The sequence below is a fragment of the Piliocolobus tephrosceles genome, chromosome 8, assembly GCF_002776525.5.
Source record: "Piliocolobus tephrosceles isolate RC106 chromosome 8, ASM277652v3, whole genome shotgun sequence".
In the NCBI taxonomy this organism is placed as follows: Eukaryota; Metazoa; Chordata; class Mammalia; order Primates; family Cercopithecidae; genus Piliocolobus; species Piliocolobus tephrosceles.
The window spans coordinates 6,859,008-6,875,501 of record NC_045441.1 but is presented as its reverse complement, the minus strand read 5'-3'; the positions used below and the strand labels follow the sequence as shown (position 1 = coordinate 6,875,501).

Below are 16,494 nucleotides of genomic sequence, written 5' to 3'. Positions count from 1 at the left end.
TCTGCACTCAAAAGACCGTGGCTGAGGACCTGCGGGATCTGCTTCCCCCGAGTCAGAGAGGTTCTCTTTGGCACAAATGTTTTCTTCTGTGATGTCTCTGTTGCTCAAGCTTCATTTTGTGAAACTGTTTCCGAGTTTAGCAGACGGCTCCACATCACGGGTGACCCGCGCAAGCAGTGCCATGCTCTGTCCATGCTCTGACACCTGAGAGGGCCATTAGCGCCTTTCAGAGCGTTTTCTGTTCTTGCCTTATTCTTCCAAGTGAGTTTAGACAGTCTCAAAGACTGGAACAGGGCACTTTTAAACATCCCTTATGTTTTAGATGTCTTTACCTTCAGGTCTTATTAAAAATCTCCAACACAGGCCGGTCGCAGTGGCTCACATCTGTAGTCCCAGCACATTAGGAGGCCAAGGTGGAAGGATCACTTGAGCTCAGGAGTTCGAGACCAGCCTGGGCAACATCACAAATCCCCATCTCTACCTGAAATAATGTTTAAAAGACCAATTCCAAGCCCTCCATAAACCTCTTTATCTTTCTCACAGAACAATGCCAACGGGACTGCAAAGCCACCTTTTCTCAGGTAGGTGTGGCTTCCTGCATGAGCCTCAGCATGTGACATTGCTCTTCCCCACGGTGTCCCCGGAAGGGCCTTCGGTGCCCTGCCCAGGAGGCCCAGCCTGAGAAAGGCCTCGGCTTGTGGAGCCATGGTGGACTGCGGCCCCCTGCTCCCTTTGCCACCTGCTTTAGACCACCCTGGGAGCAGGGCCTGCCCACCCCAGAGCGGCCCCCATATCACGTGCAATGCAGGACTAAAGAGGTGTGGGTGCCCACGTCCAGAACGTTTAAAACCTGGGATCGTTCTGCAGCGGGTGGTACAGTGTAGGAATCATCACTTGAACAAAACTTCCACACTCAGAAATGGCTGCTGGGACCTGTACAAGCTGGTGAGGTGGTCAGCGCACAGTCTCACAGACAGGGCAAGAATGGGTTATTAGCGCTGTTAAAATCCAGTTTCCCTCATAGAGTGGAAGTTCTGAAAGGTTTTCCTTATCCCCTGCAGCGGAGAAAACCCCTTTGCCACTGTGAAACTCCGCCCAACCGTGACGAATGATCGCTCGGCACCCATCATTCGATGAGAAGACGGAATGATGGGCACGTCCTAACTCCAATGTCGCCTAAGCAAAGCATGCTTCTCTGTTTCACGTAGTTGGGTTGACACGTTTCTGCCTTTAAGATAAATGAGTAATAGTCTAATGACCCATTCAGTCATTTAAAATATTTTCTTCCTATTCTGTTCAAGAAACAGTTAAAACTTGGTTTCAATCATTACTGTATTTTTTTTAATGAATTTTTTTTTTCCTTAACAGCCAGAATAAGGGATAGTCTATGCTTTCATGACGGGCTTTCTGCACCCGATGTCAATGAGACCCGTTTTATTTTATAAAGCATGTGCTCTTAGTAGCATTATGTCTAAAGAAAGTATCACGGAAGTTTGCATCTCAGCATGCAAATCATAATTTTAAGCAATATAAATTATGAAAATACTATATGAATGTAATTTTTTAACTTAAAATGTTTAATCAAAGCGTAGAGGTGGAGGCACCCCTGCCCTCCGTCCGACTGCACCAGAGCTGTAAGTGCTAAGACGCTTTGCCTGCCCTTATCACAGCCACATGGAGCACTTGACGAAATCCCTTCCGGGAGCGCCTTTTCTTGGTAGCCAGGAGTCACTGACTGGATTCGCTGCACACAGCCCAGCCAGGACACAGGCCTGGGCGTCGGAGTCACGGCTCCTTGTGTTCTCACTCTGCTAGCTGGCCAAAGCTGCATGCATTACCAACACTCAAACGTCTCGGGGTCCCGGTTTCTCCGTGTTTGAATCGGGTACAGACTCAAAGGATACGTGTGAAGTCAGGATGACCTCTGGTGCCTGGAGAGGGCAGGTTTTTCAGCCTAGCAGCCATGATGCCCTCAGAACCTGGCCCTGTGGTACGGATGTGAGGACTGCGCACTGGCTGCCCTAAGCCCGGGGCTGGAATTCACCTCTGGCTGCCAAGGATCTGGACCCAATTCCCAGCCTGGCCCAGGTACAGGGGAATCCCAGCATTTTGTGAGGCTGAGGCAGGCACGTCACCTGAGGTCAGGAGTCTCTACTAAAAATACAAAAATTAGGCGTGGTGGTGTGCGCCTGTGATCCCAGCCACCCGGGAGGCAGAGGCTGCAGTGAGCCAGATCATGCCGCTGCCCTGCAGCCCAGGTGACAGATTTCCAGCCCAGCCGCTGTGTGTGTGTTGTGGGGCGCTGGGGCTGTGGCTTAAAGTGTACTACTTTCCTGTGAGGCTGAGACTGGGAGAGGTTACATGCAGGTAAGCCAGTGGACGTGGGCGATGATTCAGGCTCCTCCTAGCCAGGTCCAGCAGTGTCACCATCTGCTTCTGCTGGGAGGACAAACCAGATGCGCCTCCCCACCCCCGCCCCCAGGAAGGGCTGCAGGCACCATGAACTATATGTGAACGCCCCCAGTCTGTCCTACAGAAGGGCCTGCAGCCACGTGAGAATTCAGTCCACGCAAACCCCGTGGCCGTGTTCCCCACTTCAGACGTCAGAGGCAGGGCTCTGACGCCACGGCATCTGGTGCCACGGGTGACACCTGGCCTTTGGTGTTCCCCCTTGGGGATGGTTCTGGTTTTGTTATGGGGTTGAAGACGACTAGGACCGGGGGGGGGGGGGGTCTCAGATGCAACCTGCAGGCCCCAGGTTCCACCTCCCAGACCAGAACGGGGGGATGACCTTGTCTTCCTGTAAATGTCAAGTGATTATAATTTTAATAATAAAGAACTTGAAAACAAGCATATTTTCTTGAGCTGTAAGCACCTGTTGAATACAAGGTGGTCAGGACTGGCCTGGGGAACGCTGAGGCAGCAATGGGGGCGTCGTTCCGGTCTTTCCTGGGTATCTGAAAGCACCGAGTAAGCAGCACCAGGTCAACAATGGTATGAATCTCATTTATTGAAAACATTATTTCTCACCTTTCTCAAATTGAAGACTGCAGAAAATAAAAGCAGTGCTTTATTGAGTTGTCATGAGCCTCGGACGGGAGGAGCAGCGCTGCCGCTCCACGCTCCGGGAAACCGCAGCTGGCGTGTGCCACATCTGTCCCACCTCGCTTTACAAAACAGTTCTGAAGCTTAATCAAATAAAACTATTGTACACAACATTTACATTAGAAAAAGAGCTGGGGGAGGAGAGCTGGACCTGCTGCTCCTTTAGGCAAAGGTGGCTCCGCAGTTGGGGCATCTTCGCTTCCTCAAGGCAAAACAGCAGATGAACCCAAAGGGGAACAGGATGATGGCCAGGAAGATGCCCAGGAAGGTGAAGCAGTCCTCCAGCACCCCGACCCTGCGGCAGAGAAGGGCAGAGGGGGCAGCACCGTTAGGACCCGGGCAGCCAGAGCCCTCACCCCTCCCACCCTTGCACTCAACCAACCAGTGGCCACGACTGACATGGGGACCTCCGGTGAGGGACAGTGACAATCTGAGAAAACAGCCCCCACCGCCCAGCCACAGCCCACTGGCCCGGAAAGCCCCAAGAACCATCTGCATGTGCCTGTTCATAGAATGGCCAGAGCTGCTATTTAATCACTAACATTCAAAGAAAAGGGGAATAAAACAGTTGAAAAGTCTTATCAGTTAACCTTGAAAGGCAAGGCTGGGTGCATGGTGGCTCCTGCCTGTAATCCCAGCACTCTGGGAGGCAGAGGCAGGTGGATCACCTGAGTTCAGGAGTTCAAGACCAGCCTGGCCAACATGGTGAAACCCTGTCTCTACTAACAATACAAAAATTTGCCAGGCGTGGTGGCACATGCCTGTAGTCCCGGCTACTTGGGAGGCTGAGACAAGAGAATCGCTTGAATCCAGGAGGCAGAGGTTGCAGTGAGCCGAGATAGAGCCACTGCACTCCAGACTGGGTGACAGAGCGAGACTCCATCTCAAAAAGTAAAACCTTGAGAGGCAAGATCATTTTGGTGCCACAAGCCACACATATCTGCTCTTAGAAAAGGAGCAACCAGAGGCCGGGCACGGTGGTTCACACCTGTAATCCCAGCACTTTGGGAGGCCAAGGCAAGTGGATCACAAGGTCAGGAGATCAAGACCATCCTGGCTAACACAGTGAAACCCCATCTCTACTAAAAATACAAAAATTAGGCCAGGCGCAGTGGCTCACGCCTGTAATCCCAGCACTTTGGGAGGCCAAGACGGGCGGATCACGAGGTCAGGAGATCGAGACCATCCTGGCTAACACGGTGAAACCCCATCTCTACTAAACAAAAAAAAAAAAAAAAAGAATACAAAAAACTAGCCAGGCGAGGTGGCGGGCACCTGTAGTCCCAGCTACTGGGGAAGCTGAGGCAGGAGAATGGCATAAACCCGGGAGGCGGAGCTTGCAGTGAGCTGAGATTGCGCCACTGCGCTCCAGCCTGGGCAACAGAGCAAGACTCCATCTCAAAAAAAAAAAAAAACCAGCAAGCTTAGTGGTCCCATCAGTATTCGGGCTTTTGTTGGATTTCTGTTCCTTTGGTAGTGGGGGCGGGTTAATGGGAGACTGCAGTCGGCCATGTTCACACAATGTCTGAAGGCCACTTATTTCTCAAAATGTGATCTCAAAGCCTCCTTTTCAACAAAGTTCGATGTAACAGACTAAGACACCTGAAGGCCATCCCACAAATCCTGCGCCAGCGAGCATAGGTTCAGTGACCTGAAATCATCAAACCCAAGTGTCAGTTTCAGAGGCCCTAAAAGTAGGAAGCCAGGAGCCGAGTGCTCAGCTCAGCTCCTTAGGCTATTTCTGGAAAGTTCTGGACACAGCTGAAATTAACCACACTAGCCAGCTCAGCACAAATGAGAAAAGCTTTGCTCCCACCAGACAGGGAGCCCCCTACGGGCTCCTTCTAGTCCTCCTGGGGGCCCAAACCCCCCCATCCAGCCAGCACTGAAGTGGAGAGAGAATACAACAGGGTGGGGGTGTCTGACAGGTGATGGGAGGTGGTGCTTAGTGGGGAAGGGGAGCCTACAACAAGGCGGTGTGGTCGCCTGCCTGCAACAGGGAAGCCTGACTACCTGTGCCTTGCTAAGGGGAGAAAACTTGGCCACCTGGGGAACCCTACTCCCATCCCAGCACCCTGCATGTTTCCAAGCTGCTTTCTGGGAGTTTGGACTCATGAGGGCCACTGCCTCCACCACTGCTAGGCAAGGCAGGCTGGGGAGCCCAAACCCCACCCACAGAACCTATTCCCTGCTTCTCCAGGGATTATGGAAAATAAACCAGAATATTCTGAAGTCAGGCTTTCCACTGCTGAAAGAAAAAGTTGCCGGGCGTGGTGGTTCACGCTTGTCATCCCAACAGTTTGGGAGGCCGAGGCAGGCGGATCACCTGAGGTCAGGAGTTCGAGACCAGCCTGGTCAACATGGTGAAACCGCGTTTCTACTAAAAATACAGAAACTAGCCAGGCGTAGTGGCGGGCACCTGTAATCCCAGCTACTCGGGAGGCTGAGACAGAACTGCTTGAACCCGGGAGGCGGAGGTTGCAGTGAGCTGAGATGGAGCCATTGCACTCCAGCCTGTGCAACAAGAGCAAAACTCTTTCAAAAAAAAAAAAAACTTCATGCCCACCTGCCTCCCTCCAGCCTCCTCAGGGAGGTCCCTTCAGCCATCTCCAATGGAGCCGGACACAGTGGCTCATGCCTGCAACTGTAGCACTTCAGCAGGCTGAGGCGATCACTTACAGCCAGCAGTTCAAAACCAGCCTGGGCAACAAAGTAAGACCCCCCTGCAACACCTCTAAGAAAATTTAAACTTAGCCAGACACGGTGGTACACATTTGGAAAAGGGGGACTATTCAGCCGGTTTGGGGAAACTTTTCTCCTAGAGTCCCTGTGTCCATTCGTTCTCAAAAGGCTCTGAGAAGTCCTGCAGCACACTTGTACCCAGTGTTTCCCAGACTCACACAGCGCCACCTGTCTGTGTGGAGGGGCGGAGCCGGGCTGCAGAGCACACCATGAAGCTCCAAGGCAAAGCCAAGCCAAAGACCCCAGCCTGTCAGCAAAGTTTCTACTTCTTGCGTGGACTTTTACACAAGTGTCCCCTATCTAAGCACCACAAGGTCATCAGGCCACCACACGTGTTCAGGCTTGCCCAGGGCTGCCCCTGCCAGTCCAGACTGGGCAGGACACCTCCACCCAGCCCTGCCGAGTGCAGCTTGCCCTGCCCGGCTCCAGGACCTTCTCCCCGGGGTGTCGGGTGGGCAGAAGCCCCAGCTGCCACAGCTCCCAAAACCACACAGTCGAGGTGAGGGAGCCTCGGGAAGGCCGAGCACCAGCTGTGTCCCCACAGATGGCCACGACAGGCTCCGGGGGAGCTGGAGGGAGCCAGTGGCCTCGGGCCTCTCAAGGGAGCGTCTGGGCTTCCCGTTTCCTCCACAGCATCTACGGTCAAATCCCAGGAAACACACTGGCTGTATATTCTGGTTAGAAAATGTCCCATGAAAAAGCAGACAGGGAGGGTGAACCAGCTGAGAAATCCTTCCAGGGAAGAAGCCTGCCCCCCTGGAGTGGTCCCCAGTGCCACCAGGCCCCCCTCAGCCAGCCCAATCAGTGACCATCTGAGCACCTCGCCTCAGGACCAAAGCTGCTCAGAGGCAGGGCTGCGGGCAGAGCTGACTGCCTGTTCAAAGGCCCAGAGGTGCCTGGGAGGAGGCTGGGCAAAGGGGTGTGGGTGGGGAGCCCGGCTGGAGCCCGCCCATGGGGCACAGCAGAGACGTCCAGGTGCAATGGTGCAATGGGCGGGGGTGGCGCTTCAGTGCTGCCTGGTGGCCCTGCCCACACCAGCTTCCTACCTGCAGCTGCTGCTCTCACCAAGTCCAAGGGCAGCAGCGCCCTCCTGCTTCCTAATTCTCCATCCAGACCCCAAAACCCACCTACTCCGTCAGAGCTGAGAAGCGCAGGAAGGCTGCTCACTCACGTTGGATTCCCACTGCCACGGGCCAGCGCCCTGGCCCACCTGAGCGCCAGGATTTCCAGTAGCGCCAGCCCAGCCCACCCAGGCCCCAGCGCCTCGCTTCTCAGCACCTCAATTCCCAGCCCTGGGGCTGCAAGCAGCGCCATGGGCCAAACCAAATGCACTGACCCCGCGGCCTCCCAGGCACAGGGGAACACCCTCCTCTTTCCAACCCATGGAGCTTCCGTCCAGACCCATCCTGTCCTCAGCCAGGGCACAGGGCTGGCCCCTCAGTCCGGGGACCCACTCTGGCACCTCCTAGGACAGCCTCCCCATCCCTGGTCCATTCAAGCCCCACCCTCCTGCCCGCCTCCACGCCACTTAAAGAGAGGGCAGGAGGGCCAAGGCCCCTGGGTCTCTGGGGAGAGCGAGCCTGTTTCCCTGCAGTGCCGCCCGGGAACTGGACAGATCCAGCCGCCCCAGGAGGTTCAGGCCTCCGCCAGCAACAGGAGGCTGTGATCCAGACCCCAGAACCCTGAACGGGCTTCGAAGGCCCGAGGGCTGGCCAGGAGAATTCGGCCCTCACCTCTGGCTCTGGGGTCAGCTGGAGGGTGGGCGGCAGACCCTACCCCCCAGGATTCCACAGCCGCACCCACAACTTCAAACACCAAGAAGCGCTCAAGGCAGAACTTGCTGTCACTTGACAGCAAACTCACCTGGCAGCAACATGTGACCTGAACTGGTGTGTGGCTATTTATAGTCGTAATTTATCCTAGTTTATCTGAATATTCATGTCTTGCTGCAGAAATATTAATGTTTTAACTGCAGTACTGCCCTAGACCTCAAAAGGAGTGTTGGCATCATGTGCTTTTTAAAACCCCACATCTTCTGAACTGAGAACCACGATCCAACTTCTAGGCCAAGACTCCCCAAGCTGCAGGGCCAGCACTGGAGGGGAGAAGGGGAACCCCAGCCCCGGAGCAGCTGCCGTCCCCGCCAGCCTGTCCGTCCCCACAGCCTCCAGTTCTCCTCCCTTCCAAACCCAGAAGAGCCCACTTGGGTTGGTGGGGTGGGTTTCAACCTTCTCAACCGCTCAGGTCGGGTCCTGACCGGCTCCCTCTAGCCGCCCCTCCCCCACTCTTGCGCAATAGGCCACGCGGCCAGGGAAGGATCATGGCCACTGGCGAAATTAGGGAACTAATTCCAAGAGCACTCCCTTAAGGCGACTCCAGCCCTGCAGTGAAAGTGGCCAGTCATGCCACTGTCATCCACCCGGAGCTGGGCCCTGGGGCAGTGGAGGCCACAGGGCTCCCGCCTCACCAGGGACAGAAGGAGCTGGCAGCAGGGCTCTGAGCTGCCCAGGGAAAGGGCCATCCTCCCCCTTCCTGTGTCCCCACAGGCACTTTACAGGAGCCTGAAGCCCAGGGTGTGTCCAGGGCCTCACAGCCGGGAAGGGCATGGCTGGGATCTGAACCCAGATGGGCTCCCCAATCACAAGCACCCATCCTGCAGGCCCGTTCTCCCTCCAAGGCAGCCCCCAAAGGCAGTCAGTGCCACAGGGGGCTGCCCCAGGGCACCTAGCTGCCCTCTGTGCACACACAGTGGCCTCGAGGCACCATCCAGGCCCAGGAACAACCCCAGACCACACCTCGCTGGAAGGTTGAGCCTCGCCAGGAAAAGGGGAGACACAGGGCTTCCTCAGAGGGCTGCGGGCCTGAAGCCATGCTCAGCGCAGGGCGAGGTGGCCCCAAAGCAGCTCCAGCCAGCTTCTGGCTGTCCCAGGGTATGCACTCCCCACAGGGGTAGAGGAGCTGCCTCGCTTAGGGACAGTTCACCAGGACCTCCCAGGGCCATTCCCAGCAAAGCCAGTGGCCAGGGCCAGCCCCAGCCTCTCCTGTGGAAGAAAGGCCTGAGACTCTGCCTGCCACCACACCCACCCCAGCAGGGCCACCTGGCCCGCAGCTGGGGGCAGAGCCCAAGGTCAGAAACTCAGGAGGCCACTGAGGCAGCACTTGGACCCTGAGGTCCACAGCCCTGTCCAGCAAGCAGCCTAGGCCCAAGCTCCAGCCCATCCGCTGCCCCCACACCTCAGACCAAGACTGTCAGGACAGGGACAGCCCACAGGCCATGCATATGGGCAGGGCCATCCCAGCTAACTCAGCCACTTCCTCAACCAGGAGAGCTGTGGCTTCCAGGTCACAGGCGGCAGGAGGGACCAGCCCCTCCACCACCACCATCTGGAAGCCCAAGGATGTCACAGGCTCCTTTCCCTCCAGCCCTTCCCAGGCCCCACAGTCACCCCCCGTGCCCTCCACGGCCCACCTCTGCCCCTCAAGGGATGTGGCAACCTCCATGCTGGCCACTGAGCCGCACCCTGGACCTCTGAGCAACATCCGCCCTCCACAGCTGTTCCTTTCACCTTCCCTAGGAAAGGTGAAATCCTTTTCAGGACTTCCTCTCTCTCTGGTCACCCCCAAAACAAAATACCCAATGACAGCCCAGCCATACGTGTGGTGCAGGCCAGGCCGTGTTGCCAGGGCCTTCCCCACTCCTGCGTTCCTGGTTTTCTGGGCACAGGAGCCCAGGAGAGCCTCCCAGCGCAGCCACCTCATCCTGCACCTAGGTATAACCACACCCCAGCAGAGAAAGACTGATCTCCCTGGGCACGGAGAACCCGGTTTCAGAGAGGCCCAGGCCTTGGGCAGGCAGGCGTGAAGCAGGAGGGCGGGAGGAACAGGGGCATATCCACCGCTGGGCTGCGGAAATGCTTCCTCATAAACGGCTAAAAAGGGCAGACGGAGTCAGGAAGCTTCAGCAAAGGCCTGGCCAGGGCAGCAGAGCCACAAGGGACATAGGCTTCTCTGACCAAGCCTCACTCAGAAGGACTAACAGACGTGTGACTTGGACAAATCCCTGCCATGCCACCAGGCAGGGAGGGGGACAGAGCCCGGCGGGCTGGACCTGGGGCAGGAGGAAGCGTGGTCATGTGAGCGGTATCCTGTCTCCCGGCCCCAAGACAGCAGGCGGCGGCCAGACGGCCAGACGTGTCTCCACTCTCCTCGTGGAAAGGAGTGGCCCAGGGACCACACATCCCCCCCCCCACGCCGGCAGCACAGCACCCTCTGGCTGCTGCAGGGCACAGGGGCCCATCCCATGCCCAATGCTGCTGCAGAGGCAAAGCCTCGGGGAGCGGGGGCCACTCTCCAGCATCCAGGGCACCACAGGCAGAGCGCAGGGACTTGCGTGCTGGGAGAACCTGGCTGCAACCCAAGGGGTCGCCGGAGGATCAAAGAGTCCTCTGGTCCCAACTTAAAGGACTAAGGACCCCCCAACCCTGTCCTGAGAGGACCCAGCCTCCACCCTGCCTGGTGCAGCTGCCCAAGGGCAGACAGCACAGTGATCAAGTAACCAAGGACCCCACTCCTGTAGTCCCTGGGGGCCAAGCCCAAGATCCTCCGCAGCAGAGCAAAGCACAGCCTGACCCCACTCCAGGTTCTGCATAGCTGGGGAGCACCGCCGGGTCAGCGGAAGCCACGGGCCTCCACAGGGACACAGCTCCCACCTAGGGAAGGGGAAGTGGCAGGACCAGCACCCCCATACCGACAGCAACTGCGCCGCCACCTGGACGCCCGCCAGCCCTGGGATATCTGGGCCATCCCTCGCTGCCGCTGGTCTCCCACATCTCCAAGTTCAGGGGCTTGGGCAGAGAAGAGCTAAGAGCTTCAGAGACACCTCCCCGGCCCCCCCCCATGTCCCAGACCGGGAAACAGGCCCCGCTGTTCCTGGTAGGACCAGGACTGGAACCCGGCTCCTCCGGCAGGCCGGACACTGGGATGGCAGGGCATGGACAATGACACGCAGGCAGACCCTCTGCTCCTCCATGTTCTTAGTCCCCTCCATGTGCCCTCACACCCACACAGCTCTGCCAGCCCCCTCAACCCGGTGCAGCTCCCTGAGGAAACTATGTCCGGGAGGCAGCCGGCGCCCCACCCTGCCCTCCCCTCCACCTTCACTCCAAAGACCAATGTTTCTGCTGGGTGGTGACCAACTGTGTCAAACTGACGTCCCAGTTAGGGTTTGTCACGGGGTCCCTATGCAGGCAAGCGGCCACAACCTGCCCCTGAGGTCCCAGCCTGTTGTCCCCACCTCTGGGATGCCCTCCCTCTTCCCAGGAAGTTGCCTGCTAAGGCTCTGAAATCACTTCCCCATGACTCTGCTCTAGGCCTTACACACACTTTTGAAATCAAGGATAAGTCCAAACCAAGGTTTCTTAATTCCATCTCAGCAGCTTCAACTTCCTCCTCCCAGATACAGCTGAAAGCCCTGTCCCCGCCAACTCTGCCCGTACTTTCTAAGCAATCTGAACACCCACAGCTGCCAAGAATTTATATTTAATTAATCCTTATTTAAATTTGAATCCTCAAAACCTCCACAAAACAAGCCTCTAGCTGCACCTCAGGGTCCTATGAAAACCAGAAAGCCTGTGCAGGTCCAATGCCAGGATGTGAAAAAAAATCACTCCTGCCTCAAAGTACCACGGGGCTTCCATCCTGGTCCAGCTCATGAAAGAGCGTTTCAAGCCAGCTTTGGCTAAAGCAGCTCTTACAGCCGTCGCTTCTCCCACTGAGGTCTCTCCTGCTGGTGCACTTACTTCCAAATGCCCCTTCCGGAAAAACGAAAACCTTCCACCACCTTCGATGATCGACTGCAGAGTAAACTAGCGGAAATTAAAGGAAAATGCAGACCCCTGATTCCTTGCAAGTCCCAGAACAAAGACGAAAAGACCACCAGTCCCGTTGTTACCTTTTCTACATCCCAATCACTTGGGGTGCAATATCCCAAAATCTGGGAAAAGGAATCCACCCTTTTGCCCCCACAAAATGTGTTCAGAGCCAATGGTGAGTGGACCCACGCTCTCCCACACTGCATATGGGCAGCCTGTCTGTCCCTCCCATAAAGGGCTCCAAGTCAAGCCGGACCCACTCCCACAAGCAGAGCTGACTTTGTGAGGTCCTGGGGGTAGGGCGGGGGTCCTCAGCGCTTCCAGGGCCAGTCTCCAGGCTGCAGACCCACTCACCTGCAGACGGGACAGCCTCCCACGACCACGATAGAGTTGGCAGGGTACCGGGTGACGGTCCGGCTGTGGATGTTGTAGACCCTGGGATGGTGGGTGGGTATCCCTGTGCAGGGGAAGACAGGTCATTAGGGTGCAGGGAGGAAAAATCGGACCGCGACGGGGACTACTCATCCCGTCCCCCCACCTCCACCCCGCTAAAAAAGCCCCCGGTCTTTTCCACCCTCGGGACGGCCACCGCGGGCCTGATTCGGCGCTAATCTGCCAACAGCGAGCGCCTCGTGACACAAAGTTCATCTAGGGCAGGAATCCGGCCCCGCCGGGTACGACGGGCCCGAGGACCAGAGCCCCAGGGAGCAGGCTGGCCCTCGGCGACGCGGGGTCCCGAAGCCGGCCCGGGGACCTCCAGCTCCAGGAAGGACCCCCGGGCGGGCCCCGCCGGCCTCCGGACCCGCGTCCCCCGCCCGGGCTTGCCCCCTCGGAAGCCGCTGGCGGGGAAAGTTGGTTCCGGGCCCACCTGTGACGAGATAGGGGTAGGGCGGCGGCGGGGGCGCGGCGGGGATGGCGCCGTAGCCGTGCGGGCCGCACGCGTAGTCGCCCTGGCCGGCCTCCAGGTTGTAGGCGGGCGGCCGCTCCTGCAGCAGGGGCTTATGGTCCATGGCGGCCCGGCCGCGCCCGCCGCTCCGGCCCGGCTCGGCTCGGTCGGCCCCGGCGGGGGGCGCGGCGGCGGCGGCGGGGACGCGGCGGGCCGGGGGGCTCGGGTCCCTCTGGGGCAGACGCGGGGCGGGGCGGGGCGGGCGCGCGCCGCGGGCTTCCCCCGCCCTCCCCGACCCAGTCACAAGACCGGGGTCACGTGGGCGACGGGAGGCGGGGCGCGAGAGCGCGGCCGGCGGGGCGTCTTAAAGGGGCCGCGCCCTCCCGATGCCGCCCTGCCAGCTGCGCCCTGCGCTCCGCCCCGCCCCCCCGCCGCGGCTCTCAGAACTCCCGTGGAGGGGAGATCCCCCCTCCCCCACCACGACCCAGAGAAGCCCCATAGGGTCGTGACCTTTAGGGCCCGCGAATGCACCCCCACCTCCCGCTACGCCCCCATCTCCCAAGCCGGCCGAGGTCCCCTCACCCGTGGAGGAAGGGGAGGGCGGGGCCTGGGAAGGGGCGGGGCCGGGTGGGTCCCAGGCCGCCCCAACCCCAGCCCTCTGCCCCCGCGATCGCCAGCGCTCCCAGCAATGCAAAGGGTACACCCGGGCGTGCACCCCAGCTGCGGCCTGTGCGGTGCTCAGCTGCGGCGCATTCCCTCCGTTTGCCTTTTTTTTGGACAATTAGGTGTTACAGGGGTAGTGGCCAGTGCTTACAAATAACTCCCCCGTTTGGGGACAAAACCATAAATACTGGGCACCTGCCGCGTCTCCTCAGTTTCCCTAATCTTCAGGCAGCCCTGCCAGGTGTTTTGCTTACCCCCTGGAGGACAACACGGGACCAGGATCAGAAGGGGGCGGGGTTTGGCCGTGGCAGGTGCGGGTCAGAGCCCGTATCTAAACCTGGGTGTGTTCTGGCCTCGGGGGCCGCGTCAGGCGCCCTCGTTGCAACATTTCCTCATACAGGGTTTCACGGGTTTGCCAGAACAACTTTAAAACGAACGATTGGAACGTTTAGGATTCCTTGCGTCCTTAGCGCCTCTGCAGCTTTTCAGGGGCACCTGTAGCCGTTACGGTATTCTGTCTCCAGTTTTCTCACCTGCATTTTGGTCTCACCTGCACTGTAGCTCTGGGACGACTACAGCTCTTCTCGACCCGCGCCTTTTTAATTTTTAAAAACATTTTTGTAGGGAGGGCCGGGGGTGGGGGCTGTCTTGCTCTGTCACCAGGCTGCAGTGGAGTGACACAATCATTGCTCAATGCAGCCTTGACCTCCTGGGCTCACGCCATCCTCCCACCTCAGCCTCCTCAGTAGCTGGGACCACAGGTACACGCTACCATGCCCAGCTAATTTTTAAAAATTTTTATATGGGATCTTGCTATGTTGCCCAGGCCAGTCTCAAACTCCTGACCTCAAGCAATCCTTTTGCCTTGGCCCCCCAAAGTGCTGGGATTACAGGTGTGAGCCCCTGCACCTGGCCTTTTTACTTTTTAATAAGGAATCATCATTTATTTATTTATTTATTTTTTGAAACAGGGTCTCACTCTATGGCCCAGGCTGGAGTGCAGTGATGCAACCCTAGCTCACTACAGCGTCGACATCCTGGGCTCAAGTGATCCTCCTACCTCAGCCTCCTAAGTAGCTAGGGACTACAGGTGCACGCCATGGTGCCCGGCTAATTTTTGTATATTTTGTAGAGATGGGGTGTTGCTATGTTTCCCAGGCTGGTCTCAAACTCCTGGGCCCAAGTGATCCTCCCGCCTCAACCTCCCAAGGTGCTGGGATTATAGGCATGAGCCACCCTGCCCACCTGGCCATCATATTTCTTTATCACAAGTCCAGCTCTTCGAAGCCCATTCCCATTTTGTACGTCCTGTCCTAGTCATCATCCCCACAATCCTCAAAAGAGGAACTAAGAGGTGGTCCAAGTACACTAGAAGACTAAGGAGTGGCCCCTGGCACTAACGAACAGCCAGATCAAGAGTGGAGACTGGACTGGGCGTGGTGGCTGACGCCTGTAATCTCAGCACTTTGGGAGGCTGAGGTGGATGGATCACTTGAGGTCAGAAGTTCGAGACCAGCTGGCCAACATGGTGAAACCCTGTCTCTACTAAAAATACAAAAATTGGCTGGGCATGGTTGGGGGGGGGGGTGGCACCTGTAATCCCTCGGGAGGCTGAGGCATGAGGATCGCTTGAACCTGAGAGATGGAAGTTACAGTGAGCCGAGATCATGCCACTGCACTCCAGCCTGGGCGACAGTGAGACTCTATCTCAAAAATCAAAAAAAAAGAGTGGAGACTGGCCAGGAGTGGCCAAGGGCTTTGGAGCCAGTAGAGGCCCTGGTAGGCAGTGAGGAGGCCTTTGTTCTTGGGGGCAGCTGTCCGGCCACCATAGGGTGACAGCCTCTGGCCAGAGAATACTGGGGTGCAACCTCGTGCCTCATCAACCATGAAGAGCTGTGGCTCAGGTCAACCCTCCTAACACCTGGTCAACAAGGACCACCTGGATTCTCCTCCCAGCCTTGCAAACCTGCTGAAGAGTAGCAGCTGCAGGCCTGGTGATCTCCTTTCCTATCAGATCAACAAAAGCTGGCACATTTTCCTTCAATTTCATGGCTAATTGTCCCTTCACCACTTGTCTGCATTTCCTGATAAACCCCACAAAACCCACAGCCGCTGGTCCCCTTCTCTTCCAATACTTGTTTTTGCCCCAGCAATGCCCCTGGTTTGGAACTCCAAGTCTGTGAACGCCGGGGTGTGGTTTTGGGATGTCCCAGCATGGCTTTGACCAGTGCTGCCCTCAGACACAAAGCAGTTCCTGCCCCTTCAAACGTGCAGCATGCAGAAGATGGAACTGCTATCCCAGGCTCTGTGTGCGAGCCCTGGGGGGCCAAAGAGGATGATGACGGGGACACAAGTAGCAGTCAGATAGGCAGACAGTAACTGTGGTGAAGGGAGCTTTGTATGGCGAGAGGGTTGGAGGTGTCACACACTGGCTGGTGATGAGCCTGAGTGCCTGGAAGTTCCAGGACCACAGTCTGGCTGGGAAGGCCAGTGGCAAATCAGCCCCAGGGACCAGTGGCAGAGCATTCCAGGCAGAGGGAACTGTGATCCCAGAGAGTACACAGTGGCCCATTATATGCCAGGGCTTGTCACTGGGTGTGGCCGGAGCCCTGGAAGAGTCTCTAAAAGGTAGAGGTGGGGCTGGGCATTGGCATTGGGATTGCATCCTGTAAGAGCTTATTGGGGAACTGCGTAGAGTTTGAACAGGGGAGTGTGAACATCAGATTTCAGTATTAGAAAAATGTCTTTGAAGGGAGGGGCACAGTAGCTCATACCTGTCATCCCAGCACTTTTGGAGGCCGAGGTGGGAGGATCGCTAGAGGCCAGGAGTTCGAGACCAGCCTGAGCATCATAGCGAGACCCTCGCTCCCCACCCATCTCTATGGAAAATTTAAAAATTAACTGGATGTGGTGGTGCATGCCTCCAGTCCCAGCTACCCAAGAGGCTGAAGTGGGAGGATCACTTGAGCCCAGGAGTTTGAGGCTGCAGTGAGTCATGATCGTACCACTGCCGACAAAGTAAAGTGAGGCCACCAATCATCTTGGCTGCTATGTGATGACAAATTCACATGTGCCAGGCTCTGTACACAGCCCTTTATATGGTTGGCATCTCTGCTCATCTGCAGGACCATCCCATGAAAGTGGCCATTCCTTTCTCCCACGTGCTTAATAAGGAAACTGAGAACTGGACACAGTGGCTCACGCCTGTAATCCCAGCACTTTGGGAGG

General features: G+C 57.3%; 1 protein-coding gene and 1 long non-coding RNA gene across 2 annotated transcripts; one reads left to right on the top strand and one right to left on the bottom strand.

The window, feature by feature from the left end:
• Positions 1-321: 321 nt before the first annotated feature.
• On the top strand, positions 322-1,333 carry LOC113220413. Its single transcript, XR_003307274.2, has 2 exons — positions 322-581; positions 1,062-1,333. It is a non-coding gene; the product is annotated as an uncharacterized LOC113220413 (long non-coding RNA).
• A 1,657-nt stretch (positions 1,334-2,990) lies between these two features.
• Positions 2,991-12,860, bottom strand: BRI3 (brain protein I3). Its single transcript, XM_023192024.3, has 3 exons — positions 12,586-12,860; positions 12,072-12,174; positions 2,991-3,400 (listed from the first exon to the last, which is right to left on the bottom strand). Exons 1-3 carry the CDS (start codon positions 12,725-12,727, stop codon positions 3,268-3,270), a joined length of 378 nt encoding a protein of 125 aa, XP_023047792.1. The 5' UTR covers positions 12,728-12,860; the 3' UTR covers positions 2,991-3,267.
• Positions 12,861-16,494: the final 3,634 nt, after the last annotated feature.

Bases quoted from the DNA above. Each gene is read 5' to 3' on its own strand.
- BRI3 (XM_023192024.3), bottom strand. From the start codon at position 12,727: ATGGACCATAAGCCCCTGCTGCAGGAGCGGCCGCCCGCCTACAACCTG. The intron at 12,175-12,585 runs GTGGGCCCGGAA...TCCCCTGCACAG, and splicing joins CTACCCCTATCTCGTCACAG to GGATACCCACCCACCATCCC. The intron at 3,401-12,071 runs GTGAGTGGGTCT...TCTCTGCCGCAG, and splicing joins GGAGGCTGTCCCGTCTGCAG to GGTCGGGGTGCTGGAGGACT.